At 40.2% G+C, this 19,319-nt stretch overlaps 1 protein-coding gene across 1 annotated transcript in view; it reads right to left on the minus strand.

The window, feature by feature from the left end:
* Positions 1–19,319, minus strand: part of SPOCK1 (SPARC (osteonectin), cwcv and kazal like domains proteoglycan 1) — a 505,769-nt gene that overhangs the window by 7,933 nt on the left and 478,517 nt on the right. Inside the window, exons 7-10 of the mRNA XM_050962256.1 lie at positions 17,581–17,697; positions 10,630–10,851; positions 9,451–9,513; positions 694–831 (exon numbers count right to left, since the gene is read on the minus strand). Coding sequence (XP_050818213.1) covers positions 694–831; positions 9,451–9,513; positions 10,630–10,851; positions 17,581–17,697 — 540 coding nt within the window. The remainder of the gene's footprint in view (positions 1–693; positions 832–9,450; positions 9,514–10,629; positions 10,852–17,580; positions 17,698–19,319) is intronic.

Here is a 19,319-nt window from a genome sequence, read left to right on the forward strand (position 1 = left end):
TTGCTTGATTTTCTGTACACTCAGGCACATACGCTCCTGCAAAAGCACCCGCTGACCCTGATATAGCAACTTAGGATGTAATCATGTACATTTTAGAGCTTCTAAAGCTTTGCCTTCTTTATTCTTGCTGGAAGTAGAGCAACTGAAGGTGTCATTACATTGAGTCACATTTAAGAAATTCCACTTAAATCTTGTTTGCCTGATTATATAGAGCTATGCAGTAATTTTACATCAGTGTAATAATACTGTAGTATCAGCACTTTTAAAGGGCCTGCTAGTTAATTTATAAAACTTTGTATAGTTAAACCTTCCCTTCTTAGGAAAGCCCTGATTTATGAAGCCCCTGTAAATATGGGTTTGACTGTATAAGGAACAATATATTTAATAATCAGGCATAACAACCGCATCTCTTTTATTTTAATAGCAACTACTGCATTTGCCAAGCTGGTAGCGAAAACATTTCTTATCAGTGGTTATTGCCAATTTCATACCCTTGTACACACGCTCCAAGACAAAGGTACGTGCATGAGCATACAGACACGTTTATATTGTGAACTGGAATACACTGGGGACTCTGCTAATTATGTTTCCTGTGTTGTCGCTTTTTGTTATCATGGCTGATCTTACAGCAATTTCTGGGCTTATAACGATGTTAATTTTTGTGTTGTCTTAGGGAAGCAGGTTATTACTCACCACAACTAACGGTCCCTTGTTTTCTAGAGCCGGCGATTTCATTTCCATACTTATCAACACACCAGCATTGCCCTGTACTTCCATGACACTGAGTTGCTTTGTAATATCCTTCCTCATTGCACCGTGGAAGGAAAACACCTGAATAAAGACAAAGGTATCCTTAGTAAATCCTAGGATCAAGCAGGAAGATAGACTGTAGTTGTCCTGTTTCTTGTTTACATTAAAATGCCTTAATATGGCATCAGTTACAGACGGAGCCACCTGGAATGGTTCTGGTTTTACAAAATGTCCTGGATCAGGTTCTGGATTTGCAAAACCAACACTCAAACTGGATAGTTTGGCTCAAGCTCCCATTTTAACTCCATCTCCATATATATATTTGCACCAAGTGTTGTTGACTTCAGTCATTTGTTGCCTATTGGAGAATGTGTATGTGTGTAAACATTTGCATTGGTTACATTCCAGACAGTGCTCCTGATTTATGAAGCACCTGTAAGATTTTCTCCTTTTTGATTACAAGTAGTGCCATTTTAAAGTGAAACTATACATTCTAGACTTGTAAACGTGGCCTCTCATTCTTATCTCTCGCAGAAACTTGCTATGTTTTATTTCTTTCAAACAGATTCTTGATCTCATTGCTGCCTCAAGCCTAGCAGCCTCCATCTCCCTTAATGGTAGTAATACATGGCAGGTAGAGAGCACTTTGTATCCAAGGATCTCAAAGCACTTGACAAATATTAATGCATTTAGCCTCGCGACACACCTGTGAATTATGTAAGTGTTATCATCCTCATTTTCCAAGCAAATCACCATCCATAGATGTTCTGCAAGCAGAGAAAGGCTACCTGTGTGGAGTAAATTATTCACTATGAATTATTCCCTCAGCATTACCTATCTATAAAGTTGAACTTCACACATTAAAGCAGAACTAAAAAGATCCTCACTATGCAAACAAAGGGCTGAAAAATTTTACTCCAGCAAACAAAGTTATTTAAGCATAAGGAGGAAGGGGGGATTGGAAGGCACAAATGGTATTTAGGTGCCTAACTTCCACTGAAATCCATTTTCAAAATCTCTCCCAAGACGTCTTGCCAAATCCCTGATGGGTTGAGGGAGTTTTATCTGGGATTGGAAGTTCGTTCAGAGAGAATGAGCAGGCACTCCACGCATCTGAAGAAGTGGGTTTTTTATCCACGAAAACTTATGCCCAAATAAATCTGTTAGTCTTTAGGTGCCACTAAACTCCTTGTTATGTTACTATACGAACATTTTATGAGAATGTACATTTTCCTGGTTGTAAGGCTGCCCTGAGCATGGGGTGGTGGCTAGACTGTGCTCTAGAGACAGCCCTGTGTAAGGAATAGTGCATTAGTTGCACTGTTGAGGAGGAGCCCAGGGTAGAACTGGGACTTAGAGATCCACCTCTGAGACACAGTGCCTCTTTTCCCCTGGGGGTGGGAGGGAGTATGCTGTATCAGCCCTTTACAGGATGTAGCATATGCCCCTGTTCTCCTGGCCAGTGCTTCTGGGGAGAGATGGCAGAACAACTGCCCTGTTCCTTCCCACCCACTTGCTCACAAGAGCACTGGCTGTGCATGAGCTTTGCTGAGGATCCAGACAAGAATTGGGATAGCCTTAATGCAACCACACAGGATCGGGATTTCTTAATTCTCTTTACTCCCTCTGTGTGCACTGGAGCCAGCTACAATACATCCTTGAATGATTAACATCTCTACAGGCCTCCTTTCAGGGTTAAAATACCATTCTTACACCTTGTCCTCCCATACGTAGCCCTATCCAAGATAAATTATTTCCATGTTTCATTTTAAATTTCCATTTTTTCTATTGTTTATCACGAGTCCTTCCACAAGATTATAATTACATCTGCAAGGCATCAGCCACCTGCTTGCTATTTAATTCATACTAAATTTAAGTATAACTTCAGATTTACTAGAAGTATTAAAGAATCACTAATGCTTGAGCTTTTCAGGGAGAGACAGTAGGATACTGAGGCTAAACAAAAAAAAAGTCAAAGATTTGTCTTATAACAAAACCATTGCACATTAGCCTTTCAGAGTGTGGTGGATTCTTGCTTCTTGAGACAAGAGAAGCCAGTATTATTTCTGCCACCACTTTCAACAGATATAATGCAAATGTGCTTCCATACAAAAATCCCACATGTCCTTGGAGATCAATTAGTTTCATTCCCAGGGGAGGTCTGTATAGACACTTTCCATTCCCTGCCAGTTGCTTCTGTTCCAGGCACAGAAAAACAACCTCATATTGTCTTAAATGATTTTTGAGAAAGTATCTTTTCTCTTCGTCAAAGAGCCCAGTGATTTACTGGTCACACAATACTAACTCTTCTACTTCAGTATATGGATCAGCTCTACAGATTGTTCATATATGTCAAAAGGGCTATTACTACCACATTTTCCATGGAAAAAAATGAATGAGAAAACATCGCCCAAATGCTCTGCAATTACTTATATAAAAAACAGAGAAATGGGAAGTCAGTCATATATACATTATGAATCTCTAAATTTACCATCTCATCCCACTGCAGATATTAAAGTGGATGTCTAATTTTTAAATGTCACAAATGTAGTGTTGAAACGTGAACGAACATTAACCCTTCTATATCTGACCTGATCTCCGAGAACATTTTCACACTTATTAACTTTGCTATTTCAAGTAAGCAGAAGCAGTGGTCTTAGCAAGTTCACGTACCAGAACAATTGAAAGGAAGATGAAAGATTATGATCACCAGAGACACATCTTCTTTATTTACCCACAGTCCAATAATAGCGTGGACATGTTGAACCATACAGTTTTCCAAGTTCACTCACTGCTCAGTCACTCGTTTCAATATTGATCCAGAAGGACTTTTCCTATTCATACTCATTTCCTTTCTTATTTAAAGACTAAGACCATGCATTGGACTAGACAAACCTGAAGAAGATTACAGAGGATCAGATCCTCAGCGGGTGTAAACTGATATAGCTTCATCAGAGTCAATGAAACTATGTGACCCTCAGCTGGTGTAAATTCATTGAATTCAATGGGTCTATAGCAATTTATACCAGCTAAGGATTTGGCTCCAAATAATGATTGATGCATTATATATAAAAAAAATATTCTTGTGACTTTTTCTGAGAAACTCTAACATCTCCCCTGGCCTTTGAAATTCAGTGTATATCATGTGTGCAATGTTCACACAAATGCTTTACATGTGTTGCAAAAGATAGATTTGCAAAAATAATGGGCCAATCTCTTTGTTAGCATAAGTGAGTACAACTCAGTTGTTCTGAAAGGAGTTCCCACCTTCGGTGAATTTGGCCCTGTTTATTTAGGAGTTAAAAGGAAGACCATGAACAATGCACAGAATAGGGGTGATTTCCCTGTGTGCTGTAATTTTGCACGTGCATTTTAATAGCGCCTTTGAATAGCTAGTTGTGGATGCAAATCAAGTAGCTAGAGGAGGAGCAAATACTCTGAGTTGGGGCTGCAACTCATCTTGCATACTATGGTCACTGCTCATATTTCCCAGCTGTCAGAGTAAGGACCACATTTTAATGCACTCTTTTTCCTTAATTTATCAGACACGGGGAATAATCCGCTGGGGGCAAGAGCTTACATTCCTATGAAACAAAACATTCTTTTACAATTATCATTTACAGCATTGACTAAAGGTGAGTCACACCACAAATGCTGAATGTCTGGAATTTAGATTTCACATTTAGGTGATTTAGATTTAGATCCACATTTGAGGGATAGTTTGATCTCAGGTTTTGGGATGGCCCATCATAAAGAGGGAAATGATCAGGAGCCAGAGCCAGATTTCTGTTCTAATCCCCCTGCTTATATGGCCCCCATCACTGTAGGATCTGCAGGCCTTCCCCAGTGAGTGAGGGTCATATATGATTTGAAGCCATCTCTAACATTAAAGGCATGTCTACACTACCAGTGCTCAAGTGGCACAACTATGGCATTGCCGCTGTGCGACTGTAGCACCGTAGCATAGATGTTTTCTTTGTTGACAGTGGGGTTTTTCCTTCAATGCAGGCAATCCACTTCTCTGCGCAGTGGTAGTGTCATAAACAGATAGCTAAGGGTTAATGCCTCTTACACCTGGAAAGAAGTAACCTGAAACACCTGACCAGAGGACCAATCAGGAAACGGGACTTTTTCGGATCTGGGTGGAGGGAAGTTTGTGTGTGAGTCCTTTGTTCTTGGTCTTCTGCCTGTCTCTCTCTCGGCTATGGGAGGATTTCTGTTTCCTGCTTTCTAATCTTCTGTTTCCAAGTTGTGAGTACAGAGATCATAATACAATAGGGGTTATTGTTTTTTTTCTTTTGTATTTACATGGTATAGTTGCTGGAATGTGTTAAATTGTATTCTTTTGAATAAGGCTGTTTATTCATATTTCTTTTAAGCAATTGACCCTGTATTTGTCACCTTAATACAGAGAGACCATTTTTATGTATTTTTCTTTCTTCTTATAAAGCTTTCTTTTTAAGACCTGTTGGAGTTTTTCTTTAGTGGGGAACTCCAGGGAATTGAGTCTGTGCTCACCAGGGAATTGGTGGGAGGAAGAAGTCAGGGGGAAATCTGTGTGTGTTAGATTTACTAGCCTGACTTTGCATTCCCTCTGGGTGAGGGGGGAAGAGAGATTAGCTCCCGGTACTTCTGTTTTCCAAGGCTGGAAACGGGGAGGGTGGAATCCCTCTGTTTAGATTCACGGAGCTTGCTTCTGTGCATCTCTCCAGGAACACCTGGAGGGGGGAAGGGAAAAGGTTTATTTCCCTTTGTTGTGAGACTCAAGGGATTTGGGTCTTGGGGTCCCCAGGGAAGGTTTGGGGGGACCAGAGAGCCCCAAAACACTCTAATTTTTTGGGTGGTGGCAGCTTTACCAGGTCCAAGCTGGTAATCAAGCTTGGAGGTTTTCATGCTAACCCCCATATTTTGGACGCTAAGGTCCAAATCTGGGACTAGGTTATGATAGGTAGCTAGGTAGATGGAAGAATTTTCCTGTTGACCTAGCCATGTCTACACTAGGTGCTAGGTCAGCTTAACTGTGGTGCTCAGAAATGTGAATTTTTCATACCTGGGAGTGATGTACCTAAGTTGATCTAAGTTGTAGACCAGACCTAAGAGTTAATTAAACAGGCTGCCAATCGAGTGTTTCTTGATTTGGTGTTCAACATCCCTGTTCCTCTTGTTCTCTGTCCTCCTCTCTAACCGCCCCCTTTTGTCTCCTGCTCTCACTTTGCTTCACATCTTCTTACTGCCTTTTATGCCTGGTTCAACCTCCCATTATCCAGGAGTCAACTGCTTCCTCTCTTCTGTGTCAAACCATCTTCTTTTGTGATGGCGGCTCTGGGTTTTCTTGTATTTCAACTACCATCCTGTGTCTGAGGAGCAGGGACTGTTTTGTAAAAAGCTGTGTATGCTTAAAGCACCCTAGAAATGATACACTCTTATTAGTATGAAAACACTGCCGCAGTCTTAAGTATGGCATTGCTACTGTAATGATAATGAATAATAATCAATGGCCATCTATTGTGGAATATATAGAAAACATTGGTTAGAGCACTAGGCTGGGTTGTGGGAGGCCCACAAACCCAGTTCTGCCATAGACATCCAGTGTGACCTTAGGCAAGTCCCTTTGTGTTTCAATTTCCCATCTTTAAAATGAGGGTGATAGCACTGCTGTAGCTACAGGGGTGTTGTGAGGATAAATGCATTGAAGACTGTGAGGTGCTCAGATACAACAGCGATGGAGGCCAGACTAGTACCATATATAGAATTAACAGCAAAGCTGAGACCTAAAGAAGAGCTGTGTAAGCTTCTCTCTCTCACCAACCTAATTTGGTCCAGTAAAAGATATTACCTCACCCACCTTGTCTCTCTAATATCCTGGGACCAACAAGGCCACAAGAACACTGCATACAAGCTGAGAGCTGGCAGGTATTATTAGGCCCTGTATTAGCCATTATATCACAGGATCGATACAGGAAAAGACCCAATTTGGAGATACTGATGAAAGCAGAGGGTAGATACCTTAGTGATGTAGGAGAAGTGTGAACAGGCTAAACCAATGGTTCTCAACTCACGGCCCAATCGGCACACAGCTGCAGCCCATGTGACATCCTCAGGGCCATACAAGTGGTATATATATTGCGCGGATGCAGCCCACATAACACAGAGAGCATTGCGTATGTTACCCACAATGGTAAATAGGTTGAGAACAATTGGGCTAACCAGTTTTGCTCTTTGAAAGTAGTGTCTCTACATGTAATTGCCCCCTAGGTAAATCTGGCAGGAAAAGATTAATGGGCCTGTTTACTTTTTAATTCAAACCACTAGGATGATGGACTGCATTTGAAAGTCTCCAAATTCAAGAATGCAACATATTTAATGACAATTGCTTTGAAGTACTTTGGGTTAATTCTCAAACTCCTCATTTTTTCAACCAATACAAGTTTACAGAAATCTTCCTTGTGCACAGTGTCCAGAATATAAATACTTCATTTTACATATCAGAGAAAGAGAATAATTAAAGAACAGTCTCATTGCCGCTCATATCTTTTTTATCTTTTTGGTTACTACAAGCAGCATTTTTGTCACGTGTATGTTTTGTTTTCCACCTGCATGATTTTGCAACTGAGACAAGAAAAAAAATCCACATTGTTCTACTCTGTCTAAATAGCAATGGGATCAGATAAGAGGCTCTCAGAAGGGTGTTATTATGCGGGAAGACTTTCAAGTTGCTAACTGAACCAGAGGGTTCCTCCTTTCTATATTTTCTTCTAGCCTGTAGAGAAAAGTATTATAGAAATCTACTGATTTGTTGAATTGAGCCGTTTTTTCCCCTTTCTTTTAAAAAATATATATTGTAGATGGACATAATTATTTGTGGTAAGAGAACATTTTATATTAGTGTTATTTTGTCATTTTACTCCAGCTATTTTGATCTAACCCCACTGGCATGAAAAGGAGGTTATTTGTATGTTTGTGTGTTCTAAGCACTGTGTGAATAGCCATTATTTTCCCCATGTGTTAGAACAAACCATTTTTCAGCCTAGCTTACATTTATTTCATACTGCACAAAATAAAGACCGAAGAAATGTAGGGCTGGATTTTCCATGTTGTCTAATGGACCTGGACACCCAATTCCCATTAGAAAATAATAGGAATTGGTCAATCCATTCTGTTAAGTGGCTTTGAAAATCTTATCCATAAAAGCCTCCATGAAAAAGAGAGAGAGAGACCAGCAATCACCTATGCAACAATCTGCACACAGAACCATTTGCTGGCTATTCTACCTATCCCAGTGTTCTCTAAAATTCTCAGGGACAATTCCAAAGTCTTTACTTTCTTTGCTAATCTGAATCTTTGTGAGTCAGAATAGGATATCAAACAGCTATGCACCTTACACTTAGTCAGCTTGTATGTTCTGTATTTTTCCCAGTTAAAACTTGCTAAATATTTAATATAAATTGCTGATTATCAGGGAAATCTTGCAGTCCTTATATTTGCAATTTTCAGTCAAGTAAAACTCCCACGGATGTCTTGTGGCCAAATTCAGTCTTTTTTCTCTAACTGTTGCCAATAACCATCCTGTGTGATTTGGCCTTACATAAGTTAATAAATTGGAGATGCACTACAATAATGCTACATAGATTGCAGTCCACACAACATCTTGAGGTTTCAGTGGTATGCAGTTATCAATTTAACAGTCTGACTTTTCAGCTTTTAAAAAAAGACACTCATAGACTCATAGACTCTAGGACTGGAAGGGACCTCGAGAGGTCATCGAGTCCAGTCCCCTGCCCTCATGGCAGGACCAAATACTGTCTAGACCATCCCTAATAGACATTTATCTAACCTACTCTTAAATATCTCCAGAGATGGAGATTCCACAACTTCCCTAGGCAATCTATTCCAGTGTTTAACTACCCTGACAGTTAGGAACTTTTTCCTAATGTCCAATCTAAATCTCCCTTGCTGCAGTTTAAGCCCATTGCTTCTTGTTCTATCATTGGAGGCTAAGGTGAACAAGTTTTCTCCCTCCTCCTGATGACACCCTTTTAGATACCTGAAAACTGCTATCATGTCCCCTCTCAGTCTTCTCTTTTCCAAACTGAACAAACCCAATTCCTTCAGCCTTCCTTCATAGGTCATGTTCTCAAGACCTCTAATCATTCTTGTTGCTCTTCTCTGGACCCTCTCCAATTTCTCCACATCTTTCTTGAAATGCGGTGCCCAGAACTGGACACAATACTCCAGTTGAGGCCTAACACGAAAGGTCTCATAGCTCAATATCACCAACAGGAAGTAGAAGAACGAAACATTTAAATGTGCAGTTAGACAAAATTTTAGTCCAACAAATGTATTCTAATCTTATAATTGGAAGAATCTGAACTCTCTTCATCTATATACTCTGTTTTTTTTAACTCGTCACAGGAGATTTTAATTAAAAATACTCCCTTTTGCATCTACATGCTCAGATACCATGGTGCAAAGCATGTGTAAGAACCTATATACAATAATATTCATGTTTTTGGTGAGTGATATAAATTTGTTCTGAATTAGTTGCCATAAATGTATGTTGACATCTCATTATTTCATGAAACATCAGGCACAGGCTCAAAATATTAATCTCTAATTGAAAAATGATAACTGCACATCAAGTTACAATAATCAGAGAGCTTTAATTAGTTAGTGAAATGAATGGCATGGAATCAAACTTACCCAACAGACTCTTCCCCCTACTTAGCTTTTGAATCCTGTTCATTTCATTCTGGCAAGGGAGACCTAAGATATAATGTATGAAAGTCAGTTTCCAGATGGTACGGGACAGACTCTCTAATGATTGGCTTCACTATTTACATGAAATATAGTCTACTATACACCTGGGAATGCAATAACCCCATATGCTGGTAATACATTGCAAAACAAATGTATGTCATTAGCGTTACTAATTAAAAAAATCAAAACACACTATACTTAATAATAGTGTTTTGGGGCCATTTGGGTTGTTAAACATTTTTTTATTCTCCTTCATCAAACTGAAATAATGCCAGGCTTCTAATTTATGATTTGCTAATAGACTAATTTCCACATTAATAAGAACACAAGTTCATAAGCCTTCTATTAGCAATAGAACTAATTCCTGAATTGGAGTGCCAGTAATCTGATTGCTTCTTTGTTTGTTTCACCAGTGAATTACATGTAATCAACAGTATCTGCCATTGCTATAGAATGCCCTTTCCCACCAGGGATAAAGAAAAGAGCCTCTTGTTTTTAAATGAAAAGAGCCATGAATTAGCAATTCAAGATAAATGGCAGTGCAATCAAGATGTAAGAAAGATGTTGAAACCTAGAAAATCCTAAAAAAACCACTACATATTTGTGAAAAGGAGAGACCAGAACTTATCAAGACAACTATAAGGTATTAAAATGTATAATTTATTTTCAAATATTAATCTGAATATGGTAACAATTAAGCCAAAAGCTTTAAATTTGTCTGGCTAAAGTTAGGTACCTAATTCCATATTTAGGTACCTACATAAATAGCCTGAACTTCCCACGCAAGGAGCACCTATAATTCCCATTGACTTCAGTGGCAGCTGCAAGTTGCTCAACACTTATCTGGCCATTCCTATTTAGGTGTCTAAATGTGATTCCCAAGTTTGTAAATACCCCCAATGTCTCCTAACATCCTGACCAATGCTCTGTCCACCGAATCATACTTTAAAGCCTCTTATCATCATCCCAAGATGTATGGTGATGGCTGTCTTGCATAAATATTATTAACAACAATAATAATAGAAAAGACATTTTGTCAAGTTACATTTTCCATACCATTATTTTAGCATCCCTAGTAATGAATTATAGATCAGTTTTACGTTACATAATGGAATGACTTACCTCCCGGCTTCTGAAAGCAGTAACACCATTCATTATTAGAAAGCTTTCCGTCTTTGAAGGAGTCACATGAGTTGAAGAGGGGTTTAATGCATGGCTCATACTTATCAAGATAAATTGCATTGATCTCTGAGTGATCCAGCAGGAGGTCATAGTTCATATCAAGTTTGTTGAACATCCAGCCTAATGAATCCTTACAGATTGGTAGTATGCTGGTGTCAAACCCTATGGAAACATGGGCAAACAACCGTTGGTGAGTCACACTACACAGGCCTGACATGCATCATTGCTAAATTACGATGTTCTCTCTCTTGCATGTTCTTTTAACTGAAATATGGAGTGAACTTTATTTCAGTTTAACACTTCTCTGCCCAACCAGTAGGAAACCAGAACAATACTCTGATTCCACTAAGAATGAATGAACTGGTTGAATCAAATCAAGCTCAAAACTAGATGTGATTCTGACCCAAACCCTGGATAAGAATGCCACTTACATTTTGGGGAGAAAAAGGGGGTTGGGGTCACATCTGATTACTGCAACTCAAGCCCACCTTTACTCAAATATCAACTCTAACTTACTTTTTCTCTCTTCCCCCTCCTCCTCCCATTTGCCAGTGTATTGGCTTGGTTTCAGAAGGGTCAGAAGCAGAAACACTGTTTTCAAACTAGCTGAAAGCAAAAAGCAACAGAAATCTTGAGAGAAAGCCTGTCCTTGTGAGATTACCAGCCCTGTTCCTAGTCACTTTGCTGAATCCTTTACTGGTTGCTTCTCACCTTCTACATTAGCTCCAAGCTTCCTGCCCTCTCCTTCAAGACCCTGCACAACCTTGCCCCTGCCTGCAGCTCTGCTCTAATTTCCTTGTATCCCCTCTGCCTACATTCCCCCTCTCCTGCAACTTTCATATTCTGCACTCCTCCTAACTGCCTTCTTTGCATCTTCATCCTTGCTGCTGTTCACACTTGACATTCAGTGCACCAAATGACCTCCTTTTCATTGTTCTCACACCCCTTCTGAAAATTCATTTCTTTCACCAATCCCCTCAGTGCTAACCCTACATTTCTGGCAGATCTGACCCCACCCCCAGTCTTGTAGTATGTCTGACTCTGAATTCTTTATCTGATCTAGATTGTGAGCTTCTTGAGGTGGAGGTCATGTCCTTTTGGCTTGGACTACTCTGAATAACAGGACTGGCTCTAGGCACCAGCAAATCTAGCACATGCTTGGGGTGGCACAATTCCAGGGGCGGCATTCCGGGAGGCTTTTTTTTTTTCCTTCGGCAGTTGCGCTCTCAGAGGTTTTTTGGGTTTTTTTGTGCTTGGGGCAGCAAAACACCGAGAGCCGGCCCTGCTGAATAATCACAGTGCTGGGGTTTGTTGAGACCACAAATGCACATGAATTGGGGCATTTGCACTCATGTTTCACAGAAGCCCTCTGCATTCGAGCCTGCTTATATCTTTTGCAGCTGAAGAGGATTCTGCTTTCCCAACACTTCAGGGAACAGGATTCGTGTTCATTTAATATCCCACATACTCTAAAGAATGCAGCAGGCAGGAGTACCAGAGGACCGCCATTGCATTCATGTTCACATTTGCAATGCATACATGTGCATTTCTGCAATCTCTATAAACACAGTTAGGGGTGTCATTTCAGAAAAATTCTGGAGAGAGGGAAGGCAAAGTTCTCTCAGCATGCAGAACATTATGTGATTATATTATATCCTGCAAAGTCAGGGCGGGAAGGCAAAACAAGGCGCATACAGACCTATGAAAAGTTTGGGGAAGGTTCAAATCAACGTGTATGTGGGACAATTGTGCCTCTTCCCCCATAGCAAATGATGCCCCTGAACATAGAGTTCTGGACTTGTTGGAGGAGGGTCACCCAAAAGAGAAGCTGGGATTTTTAAGTCCTCAGTAGTAGTTATTTACTTACATCTCCAACGCATGGTACACAAATGCTAACTAACCCCACAACACCTGCCTCTTGCAGGAAAGTATCATTCACAATTTATAGCTGGGGAAACTGCCATTAAGAACCCCAGTTTTACAAAGGCTCACAAAACATGCATATGCTAGTCAGGGTTTTGCACTCATGTAACCCTAATGAGTGGGACTGCTTCAGGCACCTTGCGCGCGCACACACACACACAGTGTAAATGTGACCTGCCAAGCGCACACAGTAACCTGCCAAGTGCAACACGCTCAATCCGCTACACAACCAGCCTCTCTTGTATTAGGTTGACATTCCTTTCACCGTACTGAGGAGATCTGTCTTCCATTTAGAGGAGGTTCAGTTTTAGGCTCATCTACTCTGAGTATCAAGTTTCATCTCCAAATGCTGCTTCTGAAAACTAGCGCTTAGAATCTAACTGAAAGCCTAGAACAGTGCTGCACTGTCTGCTATGTTAAGTTTAAATTCAAGGAAGAGTAAAGTTTCACTCTGGAAACTGCATCCTTGAACTGCAGCTCTAGCTGAAGGTTGTCAGTGACATGGAGGAACAGGCAGAGGGGTTAAGTAATACTGAAGTTTATGTCATTCATAACACACGTTTCTCTAACAAAGTAAGAGGATAACACCATTTCCGTGAGGCTAAAGACAACTCAGGCAGGGTAGAGAGATCATGCTGAACTTTTTGTTACCTCATTTCCTGATAGCTGCTCCTGTGTCATCTGTTTTGAATTCGAGTACATCAAAAAGGAAAAACTATATGGAATATACACAGATCTATCCAGCTCATCTTAGGCAAGTAGTGCCAGTGGTTTCAGTCATTCTACTCATCTGAGGAAGGCAAGCAGGATTTGCTCAGTGAGCAAACATCAGCTGAGAGAACTTCTGTAAGAGGCCCAGACCCCTATAAAGGGGAGGGGAGAGCTAACCTACGGAGACCTGCCATTCTGCCAGAACCACCCTCAGGATGCAAGGTCAGGGGCATCACAGAAGCCAGGGAGTGGAGCCTGGGGAGGTTAGAGATTCATGTGGAGGTGGTGTTGTTCCATGGTTCCTCTGAGCCTCCCCCCCCTCAGCAATGCCATCGTGGGAGGCCACACAACTGGTTGGCTTCTATTTGACTGCTCCCTCCCTCTGTGGATGCACTCTATGGTGGGGTTCAAATGTCACGCTGGGGGACTTGCTGCTGCTCAGATAGGTGATTACATGGTCTGTTGTGCGGACTGAGTGTTTCCCAGCCATTGCTTTCTCTGGCAGGCCACCTCCTAGTTGTGTGTGGGGGGGACAATTGTGTGTGGCTCAGCTTGTGCACTCTGGCGGGGACAGAGGCAGCGCCATGGTGGGAGGAGATGCTGGCATGGACTTGCCTGACCTCTTCACATGCTCCGTGATTTGTGTGCTGTTCCTATGACTTTTGCTCCCTTCCGTGCTGTGTGGCCTTGTGTGTGTGTGTACAACATGCATTCAGGGACACAACAATGGAACCTTTGCAAGACTAAACTTTACTAGACAGTGACTCATATGGATAAGAAGCTGTTTTGTGACTTGCGGCCAGGGGCTGCATCAAAGAGGCCGTTATGGAAGGTCACTTATGAAGATAGTTAATTATATTAGTTTAATACTTTTCTATTGTTGCTGTTTTAAATAAACAAGGGAGCTTTCATGACACGATCAAGCTTTTCGGGTTAAGGTTTATTATGAAGCTTCTCTACTAAGCAGACAGTGCTGTATGTAAGTGTTCAGATATTACAGTGATGGATGGATATTACTAGTGAAAAGGTTACTATTAGGATGGCCTTTCAGCATGCAGATGAAAGTCAGACACAACATCAGTTTCTACCTGCACTTCAGATTGCCTCTTGATAAAAGTTTCTTCCAATAAATTACCTTTCTCAGGTCAATATCAACAGTCAAAAACAAAAATGCTGAAACTCAAGCCCACGTCCTCCCATGTTCAGGATTTAAAACCAAGCGGACTCTCAGTAAATAAAGCTGAATTCACAGTTCAAAGCTCAGAGGGGTAAATTCTCAGGGCACTGTATTGGAAATCATTCACAGAACTCAACTACTTTTAATTGAAGTCACTGCTAGCATGTATAACTCTTTGTGCACCAAACCAGAGTTCACTTCACCCATAGCAGGACTACTGTAGACAATTGGCCTGAGCAACGATAAATGAAGTAATTGCATTTCTGGGAACTAAAGCCTTATGATAACTGTGACAATGTGCTGCATAAAATAAATACCGTTTACTGCATTTCTTAGGTGAATATAGTGCTGGTTTAACAAAATTACAGCACAGGCAGCAGCAAGGTGAGCTTACCTCTACCATCCCGCCCATCTGCCTCAACCCCGCCTTGCAATGACCACCACTAAGGGTGAGAGTAAAGTGCAGGTGTCATGCTCATTCAGTTACTAGCTTCTCTGCAGAGACTGTCAACAAGGATGCCAATTAGTGTCAATGGTGGCAGAGGTTTTTCTGATTTGGACACCTGTTCACTAGGAACTGGACTGAGACCATTACATTTTACATTCCATCTGACAACTGCTCCAAGTCCTAACAACTTCCATTCACTAGGAATCTGGAAGGGATTCAAACTGGTGACCTACATGTGCAAGACTCCACATCCCATTATTACCCCAAATCATCCATCTCCTCTGGATGCAAAAACAACATCAACAAAAAACCTTTATGTGAAATTCCTAATTAAAAATAAATACATCTTCTGGCACATAACATTGCTTTTTTTGACTCTCCAAGAAGTGACTTACATGAGTTGAGTTTGAGTGACTTCATTAAATTATACAACAATTAAATTAACAGGAAAATAATTAGCCTAATTTCCATCATCACTAAAAATACAAAACAACACCCAGAAATATGTCTCTGAGGCTTTTTTTTACATTTCACAGCTCCACCAAATGTAAAAGATAAACGTCCCAGACCAGCTGAGTAGATTTTAGAAACACAACAATATTATGACCAAGCAACAGACTGAAGAGCAATTTGAATCTGATCCTAGCTACTAATTTGTTTATTTCCTTATTTCAGTGCATGTTATTCATATTAGTATTATGTCCTGAGATGCTGTCAGTTAGAGAGAGAGACATAGTGCCTGAACCAAGGTGCTTAATTTAAATCAGAAAGGCAGATATTACATGGCTGAAGGTCCAATTCTTGAAGCAGTGCAGATTCCCCTTTTTTTTTCCTTTTAAGAGAGGAAAAAATAGGAGTGATTTTTTTTTCCACCTGGGGGTAAATTTAATACATCCAAAGAGCTTATTTACACTCACAGTAGCATCTTGAAAATTTAATGTATCACAGAGAAATCTCCACTGGAACACCTTTGCTAGACCGCGAATGTGTCCATGGCATCTTTCCACCATCTGCTCCTTTTAATGCTATGGGGCACCCCCAAAATGGATTACTTTGAGGATGCACATACCACTTAAGGCTTCACAGACATAACCAAACCAGCTCAATTTAATGAAGTGATCAGCCTGCCGAGGAGGGGAATACAAAGAGAGCAGTAAAAGGAAAGAGCTTTTTTGAATCCGGTTGTACTTTTGGCCTTCACAACATCCCCTTGACAACGAGTTCCACAGGCTGACTGTGCGTTGTGTGAAGAAGCACTTTCTTTTGTTTGTTTTAAACCTGCTGCCTATTCATTTCATTGCATGACTCTTGGTTCGTGTGTTATGTGAAGGAGTAAAGGACACTTCCTTATTTGCTTTCTCCACATCATTCATGATTTTATAGACCCTTGGTCATATCCTCCTCTAATCATCTGTCTTCCAAGCTGAACAGTGCTGGTCTTTTTAATCTCTCCTCATATGGAAGCCATTCCATATCCCTAATCATTTTTGTTGCTCTTTTTTGTACTTTTCCCAATTCTAACACATCTTTTTTGAGATGGGGTGACCAGAAGTGCATGGAGTATTTAAAGTGTGGGCGTACCATGGATTTATATAGTGACATTATGATATTTTCTGTCTTATTATCGATCCCTTTCCTAACAGTTCCTAAGATTGTTGGCTTTTTTGACTGCCACTGCAGATTGAGCGGATCTTTTTAGAGAACTATCCACAATGACTCCCATATCTCTTTCTTGAGTAGTAACAGCTAATTTAGACCCCATCATTTTGTATGTATAATTGGGATTGTGTTGTTTACTGTGCAGTACTTTGCACTTATCTACATTGAATTTCATCTGCCATTTTGTTGCCTTGTCACCCAGATTTGTGAGATCCCTTTGTATTTTGTTGCTGTAACTCTTCACAGTCTGCCTCTCCTCTTGTGGGATCCAGGACTAGCTGTGCTAAGAAACAGTCACTAATGGTGCTAAGAAATTTTATCTCTGCATCCTATCCTGAGGTGACATGTTCCCAAGTTGATATCCTCCATTATTATTAGGTTTTCTGTTTTTGTAGCCTCTCTAACCTCCCTGAACATTTCATAATCATGGTCATTATCCTGGTCAGGTGATCAGTAGTATATTCCTACTGCTATACTCTTATTATTCAAGCATGGAATTTCTGTTCATAGAGATTCTATGGAACTGGTTGATTCACTTAAGATTTTTACTGTATTTGACTTTGTGTTGTACTTTTAATGGGTATATGTCACATAGTCTGTTTGCCATTTTGTCCACAGCCATATAATATGCTGGCAGGTTTGTGATTCTCTCTATTAGCATCCAAACTGTTTGTGGCCATAACAGCAGACCGATTGTCTAGTTTGAATTGTGTGTGTGTGTTTGTGTGGTACGTGTCTTACTGTCTTCTTTTAGGACAGTTTGGGGTTGAGAGGGCACTTGTAACTCCCTTAGAAATCAATGGGAGCTGTATATTTTCAGTATCTCTTAGGATCAGGTCTGTTATATGGTGCAGATATTAGTATACTTGCCCAGGGACACTATAGTGATGAACTAGGGATTGTATTGACTGTTCTGCCCTTTAAATGCACGTGAGCTTGTTTAGAACTTCATTTTTATAAAGCGTTTTCTTACTGCCTGGTGCTGTGTCCGAACTTGTTGGTTTAATGACACGATTTGCATCCTCGTGAAGAGCACCGAACCAATCTTTTAGTCGGGAAGCAAGACTTCTCAGCTCCTTGTCTGTGCAAGCTGTCAAAACAACAGGAACAAATTAAATTGCAAAGATCATGCAAGTTAACTTTTTTCTGGATCTTCTACTAGAACTTTTTTTTGTTACTCATAGCATAGTCCTGGCTTAACAACTTAGAAGTAAAAGACAGACAAAAGGTAGGTGAAAGCCATACAACATATAAGGAAATATAAATCACAATGAAAGGATTTTCTTATTATTATATGCCAGTATCTCCTTAGAGGTCGATGTGATTTAAAATCCAACCCACACACCCATCTCTGCAGTTTCTCGCTTAGAAATAGGTGACAGTTAAAGTAAGGGCTATCACTTTATAGAACTTCGGAGAGGGAACATCAGTCAAACAGTTAAAAAAAACTCACCTAGAAATTTTATTACAATAGGACACTGGGAATAATTTATAACCCACATTTGGGTTAGTTTAAGGCTATTGTTAATGCCATAGGAAATCTGTTTCTTAAAGAAAGCTGTCGTGTTCTTTCAATTCTACTGCCAATGAGGCTTTGCCATCTCTAAAGGTTGTCACAATTCCTTTTTGTTGGCCAGACAAAAGCATCTATTACTTTCTCCCCTTACGAATTTTTACTGAGAAACATCTAATTTTTCCATAAATTTCTACCAAGAGATTAACGCCCAGCAGAAGCCAATATTTACTAGAAAAAAGGCTACATTAGACACCATCTGTCAGAATGAATATTTCTGCTTCTGCATTATCTTTAGCGCTTGAATTCACAGATTTAAACCATTTTATCTGTCTTGCCATGAACTCATTCAAAATTTTAATAACGGTTTTTTAGAATACAAAACATGGTTCTGTGCAATAGAGTCAGACATCCCTCTTGAGGTAACCCACAATATATCTTCTCCAGTTCACGGAACACTGTAATACTCCTCCCACTAACTTACCCAAGAACAACTCCCACTGCTTGCCTTCTCAAGTTAAACTCATTGCTCTTATGACTGCAATGAATGAATCTATTATGAGTAGCACTAATATGTATGGGTTTGCCGTTTTTTCTGCTTTCTAACTGCTCCCCACTCTGTTTCTGGAGGTAGCCTGCTCCTAATTTTCAAGTGAGACACTATAGCTTTTTCGAGAACGTACCTTTTTTATTCATTTTCCCCCTCAAGCTTAAGGAAAAGTCCATAAGCACTTGCCAAGTTCGAAGAATTTTTTTGTTCCGTCATTTCTACATTCTTGGCAAAAGGTGAAAGTTTATTTATTTTTTTATTCTGGGCAGAGGGAAGATGATTTTTTCCCCACTCCTCCGTAACTCAGAAATGGTCTGATGGACTTTCTTTACTCTCCTTTTAAAGAGAGTAACAATCACTGCCTCCACCCTGAGGCGAAATCCAAGGAAGGAAAGGTTAAGCCCCAAAGAAGAAGTTTTGAGAAAGTAATGGGTATGTAAAAACAAAGGCTTATAGAGGAAGGCAACACAGTATTAACTATAGTGTAGCTCTTATTACTGTACAAGCTTATCTTTTATCTATCAGATACCTATATTTATACGACTATGTCTTTGCAAGTAATGGCAGAAGTCCTTGACTAACGAGATGTGAGGCCACTACGGAAATCTTCCAATAAAGGACCAAACTCCACAAGGTAAATGGGACTTCC

Source organism: Gopherus flavomarginatus, chromosome 7 (assembly GCF_025201925.1).
Source record: "Gopherus flavomarginatus isolate rGopFla2 chromosome 7, rGopFla2.mat.asm, whole genome shotgun sequence".
Classification (NCBI taxonomy): domain Eukaryota; kingdom Metazoa; phylum Chordata; order Testudines; family Testudinidae; genus Gopherus; species Gopherus flavomarginatus.